The sequence below is a fragment of the Tribolium madens genome, unplaced genomic scaffold, assembly GCF_015345945.1.
Source record: "Tribolium madens isolate multiple individuals breed KSU strain unplaced genomic scaffold, Tmad_KSU_1.1 Scaffold_19;HRSCAF=116;Tcas5.2_LG9, whole genome shotgun sequence".
Lineage (NCBI taxonomy): Eukaryota > Metazoa > Arthropoda > Insecta > Coleoptera > Tenebrionidae > Tribolium > Tribolium madens.
The window spans coordinates 1,848,875-1,855,523 of NW_025400983.1; the positions used below are offsets into that span (position 1 = coordinate 1,848,875).

The 6,649-nt window shown below is 32.8% G+C and overlaps 1 protein-coding gene across 1 annotated transcript in view; it reads left to right on the forward strand.

The window, feature by feature from the left end:
- The first annotated feature begins 1,317 nt into the window (after positions 1-1,317).
- LOC123015828 overlaps positions 1,318-6,649 on the forward strand; it is an 11,491-nt gene continuing 6,159 nt past the window's right edge. Inside the window, exons 1-3 of the mRNA XM_044415828.1 lie at positions 1,318-1,415; positions 3,483-3,829; positions 6,053-6,260. Of these exons, the coding sequence (XP_044271763.1) occupies positions 3,512-3,829; positions 6,053-6,260 (526 nt within the window). The 5' untranslated portion in view covers positions 1,318-1,415; positions 3,483-3,511. The remainder of the gene's footprint in view (positions 1,416-3,482; positions 3,830-6,052; positions 6,261-6,649) is intronic.

Sequence of the window (6,649 nt, forward strand, 5' to 3'; positions counted from 1 at the left end):
CCGATAGATTTTGAGGTGCTAATTACGAATTTCCCAATTATTTTGCGCTATCTCCTTTAGTTTCGCCGTAATCGGCGTTTAAAAATTCAAATTTTTTTGCGAGATATCGACTTGGCTTTGGCCTCAATCGATAGATTTTCTTACGCTGATTACGATGGAGTTGGACTGATTGCTCTAAGTCTAATAGTTTGGCCGTAATCGCCGTTCAAAAAGTGAAAATTGTAAAAATTGTGAAACTTTAAATGCGTTTTTCTACGAAACTATAGAACTTAGAGCAAAGAGCTAAAAACCATTAAAATTAGCTTAAAATTATCTATTTACTGGCGCAAACCGGAAGTCGCTCCGGGTTATGGTTCCGGGTACAGAGCCATTTTTAGTTTTTTCAAAAAAAAATTCATATCTCAAAAACTATGAGTCTTAGGGCAACAGGGTTTGTACAGGCGTGTTCTCCGGTTAATTTTACATATAGTACTAGTTTTTCATAAGAATCAAAAAATTTTGATTTTTGTTCAAAATCGGATATAGTGCTTATACTTTTAGCCTTATTCTTAACTTTATTACTCAATATCTCAAAAACTATGCATCGTAGAGTATTTTAACTAGTTGCATCGTGTTCAGCGCGGAATTTTACGTCTAGAAACCATATTTCAAGCGTCTTTACAATGTAAAAAACGATAAATCAATTTTAAAGTTGAAATTTTTTTTTGATTTTTGTCGAGATTTTGGCACCCGGAACGGTCTATTGGCAATAACTCCGGACTTATTGGAGATAACCTCTTATATTTGGTACCGTTGGAAAGAAAATTTAATTTTCTATCATATATAGAAAAGATCAGTGCTCTACGATAAACAGTTATCGAGAAAATTTCTGATAAAGTCAAAAATATCAAAAATATAAATAACTTCAAAACTATTACGAATTTTGCAGTTTTTTTGACGCCAATCGATTCCCCGGAACATTTTACATAGGTTTAGGTCAAAATATTGTATCGATGAAATACAGTTTTCCCACAATGTACAAAATAAAAAAAAAATTTGAAAATCCCAAAACACACTTTCAAAAAATTAATTAAAAAAAATCACCATGTTATTCAGTAATTTTAATTACTCGCGCTTATCTCTAACCGTACGTCGAAAAATGTGAGTTATTTCCCCGAAATCGCTCATTACGGTAATTTTAATGAGAAATGTGTGTAATTTAACGTCGCTGCAATAAAAATCTCTGAAATATTTCATACTCTTTTACTGAAAAAATCAGTAAAGGCCATCTTCAAGGAAGCCTGAAAGCGCGTCTCCACGCCAACTAAGCTCAGTCTTGGAAGATTATCGGTGCTGAACGGTCGTTTCTTCATGTGATGCGCGATTAATAAACCTGAAACGGTGATGGCTTCATAATTTTCAGCGAAAAACCAAAGGTAAACAACGCAAAAAACGTAGTTTCCTGAAAAAATCGCTTTCCACGCTCGGGCGCACATCGCGAATAATTAATTAATTAACAGTTGATTAATTCATAGTGAAACGAGAATTGCCAATAAAACAATCAAAAAAATTACTAAACTTGTTTATTAGTGCTTGAACGCATTCTTTGCGGTAATTTACCTAACTAATTAACTACAGAACGAATCAATTTATGTTTCAATAATTCACATTGAGTGGAAATAGAAATCAAGTTGCTTGATAAGGATGTGCTGTCACTCGCGATGATTTAATTCAATTTTTCTCCAAACAGGGAATAAAGTGACGCTTTATTCCCGCGTTTTGACCAAATCGGGAACAAAATAAACGAAATACCGATTTTTACTCTTAAAACTGGTGTTTGTAATAAATAAAAAAATTGTATATTGTTTATTAGGATTAAAAGTGTCACTTTTAAGCCTATTTTTTCTCGAGCCAACAATAAAATGCGCAAAATTATTTGAATAAAAATGAATTTTTTTTTATTCTCAATCCTAGACTATTTTTTTTAAGTCTATAGGATTAAAAATGAGAATTCCATGGTAACAAATTTTTTTCCTAATTACAAAATGTCAATTTTATCTTTCACAAATGACATTAAAAATGATTTATTTTAATCCGGCTGGAGAAAAACTGAGTATTTTGACAAATTTTTTGACAATTGACAAATTTATGACAATAGAAATAAAGTGACACTTTATTCCCTCGGGAATAAAATAAATAAAATTCCAATTTTTCATTAATTTGTGTTGGGAGCAAAGTTTTGTGTACATCTCGGAAAAAAACTAATTAATGTTTCTACAGGGTGATTCAAAAATACATGAAAATTCAATTTTATGTAACGAGCAGTGGGCGAGTTTTTTAATTATATGTAAAAGTGATAATCACAAAACTTATAAAATAAATAAAATTCCAATTTTTAGAATACACAAACTCCTTAATACCGATTTTTACTCAAAAAATGCAATTAAATGAATTAACTATTTTGACAAAATACTTAATTTTATTTATTTATTTTATTAATTTATTCTGTTGAGAAGAAAGTTTTGTATGCATCTCGGGAATAAACGTCGTCTTAATAAAAATGCCCTCGACTCATTTTGGTCACCTCTGGTGTTACCTCCATTTTCGAGATTAAAATTGTTGTTTATTTTTGTAAAACATAAATAATTATTAATTTCATTAAAATAAAATAAAAAATCAATCAATTTATGTTCCAATAATTCACATTGAGTGGAAATAGAAATCAGGTTGCTTGATATGGACTCGCGATGATTTAATTCAATTTTTTTTCCAAATAGGGAATAAAATGACGCTTTATTCCTGCGTTTTGACTAAATCGGGAACAAAATAAACGAAATAATGATTTTTACTCTTAAAACTGCAATTGAATGGTAACAAATTCTTTGACATTTGACAAATTTATGACAACAGAAATAAAGTGACACTTTATTCCCTCGGAACTTTATCCCTCGAGAATAAAATAAATAAAATTCCAATTTTTCATTAATTTGTGTTGGGAGCAAAGTTTTGTGTACATCTCGGAAAAAAAAACTAATTAATGTTTCTACAGGGTGATTCAAAAATACATGAAAATTAAATTTTATGTAACGAGCAGTGGGCGAGTTTTTTAATTATATGTAAAAATGATAATCANATGTTTCTACAGGGTGATTCAAAAATACATGAAAATTAAATTTTATGTAACGAGCAGTGGGCGAGTTTTTTAATTATATGTAAAAATGATAATCACAAAACTTATAAAATAAATAAAATTCCGATTTTTAGAATAGACAAACTTTTTAATACCGATTTTTACTCATAAAATTGCAATCAAATGAACTAAATATTACGTTAAATTACTTGATATTATTTATTTATTTTATCAATTTATTGTGTTGAGAAGAAAGTTTTGTATGCATCTCGGGATGAAAATGCCCTCGGCTCCTTTTGGTCACCTCTGGCGTTACCTACTTTTTCGATGAAAATTGTTGTATTTCTCTTAAAATATTAATTTTGGGGTGCAGTTCGGGGATGGTTGCCCCAACCCGATGACATGGGTCAAAAGCCATCCACTTTGGGTGGCAAACAGTGGATTTTTCGGCGAGAGCACCACCCGAATCCGGAACAACCAATCAAATTTCAGTATAAGACGCGACGGAAACACCAAGAGAGAACCACGAGTACCAACAACGAGGTGAAATGTCGGATTGTGAAGACGCAAAATGTGCTCAGGGCGAAATCCGAGCCGAATTTGTGCGTGGAGCGAAAGGAGAGGCACAGACATCGACGCAAGGGCCGGATCAGGGAGGGCTGGGGAGGAGGGGAGCGCTTCGGGTACGAAATTCAGGATGTGGACGATTTTCTCACAAAGGTAAGGGGGAATCCCCGAAATTCGGGTCGGATTAAGTTGGCAACATTGCACTGTCCATGCCCAAAGAGTGCTTTAATAGTCTAGTGCAATTTGTTTTTACAAAGTTGGTACTCATTGTTATTTAAATTGAATATAAAAATCAAAAAAAAAACAAAGAAAATAATAAGAAAATGTAAAAAAAAGTTTGCTGGAATAAAATTATAAGTGTGAAATAAAGGGTAACGTCGGGAATTATAATCCACTTGTGTGAACAAAAAACTAAAATATTTAACCAGTAAAAAATATGAATATGATTAATAAGTAAGTAAAAAAAGGCTTGTAGTTTTATACGTTGGAAATAACTATATTTGGAAGTGATTAATGCTACACTTAAAATTGTCAAAATGCAAAATTGTGTTTAAAAACACAGCTGTTTTTAAATATGTCAAATGTCATTTTTTGACATTTTCCTTTGGTAACCTTATCAACATTCAAATATAATCATTGACAACGTATAGCTCACAATAATCGAAAAAAATATTGGAAAATTTTTCTTGAAAAATTAGTAACTGAAGACTTTTTAAACAAGCCGAAACGTTGGCTATTTGGTCATTGACAATGTATATCTTAACGCATTTTGCACATTTTAACGATTTTAGAAGCTAATAAATTCTTGCGCTAAACCAACTTACCCTGGCTTACCCTATTTACTTTCATTTGCATTATTTAATTATCTAATATTTAAATCAATAAAACATCAAGTATAGTTATTGACTACGTATTTATAGTGCACGTTATGCAAGTCCCTAAGAAAACTTAACCAGCTTTACCCTACTTATTGTACAAAATATTTTTGCTTGTTTTCCCAAGTCATCTTATCGCTACGCTGAACCGACTTTCCCAGACTTACCCTATTTACTGTCATTTTTATTATTATTTAAATGAATAAAAAATAAAATATAGTCATTGACAACGTATTTAGTGTAAGTTTTGTGCAAGTCCTTCAGGCCTTTTTACCCGGCCTTACCCTACTGCGATTTATTTTTATTGTACAAAACATTTTGGCGACTAATTAAACTAATAAATTTCTCCGCTGCACCACCAACTTACCCCGACTTACCCTAATTACTTACTTGATTATAAAATGAAATACAACGTATTTGATCTAAGTCCCCTACGCCACCTTACCCAGCCTCACCCTACTGTGCTTGATTTCTCTAGTAGAAACCAATTTTTTCGCTTGTTTTCCCAAGCCATATGCGATAATTTCGAAAATAAATCGATTATGGTCTAAAAATTTACTAAATTATATTGAAATTGACCTTATTTTAGCTTGTTTTGCTCGATTTAGTTTGTTTTTTAAATAGAGACTTATTTATTTTGCCAAAATATGATTAAAAATTAAAAAAAATAAGTGTTAATTAATGTTATTTTGTTGGATTTAGCTCATTTTGAGTAAGATTTTGGCAAAATATTAACCGAAAAACACAAAATTTGGTCGAAAATGGTGTTACTTGACCTTTTCAAGTCTTTATAGTGAACGAAAATCTCAGTTTTTTTCGAGATTTTGCTAAAATAAAACAAAAAAAAAAGTGTTTTAGCATGTTTTTCAGGTAATAACGTTCCTATTTGTAAAATTTCGTTAAACATAAGTCAAAAAAAATTATAGAATTAGACCAAAAATGTGTTATTTTTGCCTTTTTAAGCCAGATCTGCGAGATTTAAATTGAAAATAAATTATAAAAAATTAAATATAGTTATCGACAACGTATTTGGTGTAAGTTTAGTGCAAGTCCCCCACGCCTCCATACCCGGCCTCACCCTACTGTGCTTGATTTTTCTCGTAGAAACCAATAATTTTTTCGCTTGTTTCCCAAGCCATCTGCGATAATTTCGAAAATGAATCGATTACGGTCGATGAGCGCCCGCCTGGGGCCATTCCTGCGTTCCGTGGGCTATAATTCACAAGTCCGGTTGGGGGCGGAGTCCGGTGTGTCTGTGGTTACCGCTCGCACCGGTCCCCATAGCTCACATTCTCCTCCAGCGTGGTGTTTAGTTTGTCAGAGAAGGGCAATTAAACGCCTCGGAAAGCCAGGTCAAGGGGTACCAAATCGTGGAAAACACCTGTTCGATATCCACCCACGACCGATAATTATAGGGTCGTCGACGCAATCTCCTTATTAATCTCGATCGTGTTTGGTTTTTTTTTTTTCTTGAAACTAATTGTGGGTACTTAAATTTTAGGCCACGATTGAAAAACCGGCCAACATTCCGGTCGTCTTGGCCTTCCCGAGCATTTTGTACCAGACAAGAGTCGGGGGGTACCAGGCCGAAATCGCGTTGCCTTTGGGGATGGTTGTCAATGCGGTGTTCAAAAACCAGCATTGGTTGTATGTGCAGACGCCCCATGCCGAGGAGGGGTACGTCAGCTACGCCGCATGTCTACCACTAGGTAAAAAAAAAAAATTTCCCCATTTTATGACACTCTCTCGTCAAAATTAGTTGGCAACATTGAGAAATGCAAAATGGCAGAGCAGGTTTCTGTATTATAAACAGTGTCAATTAAAGACGTCAAAATTTGACATTTCTGACCCAAATTTCGATTTTTGGTTATGTGTTTCCTATTTTTTGACATTCATTCTACAGGATGGTCCAAAAGTCTGGAAACGATTTTATTCCGGCGAAACTATCAATTTTTTTTATAGGTGTGCAATGGCTGTAAAAATGTTAATTAATTGTTTATACTTACGAGATAAACATAATAACAATTTTTTTTTAATGGAAACCTACTACAAGAAGAATTGTTGCTGTGCAAAATTTTTTTGTAAACGTTACCTTTTT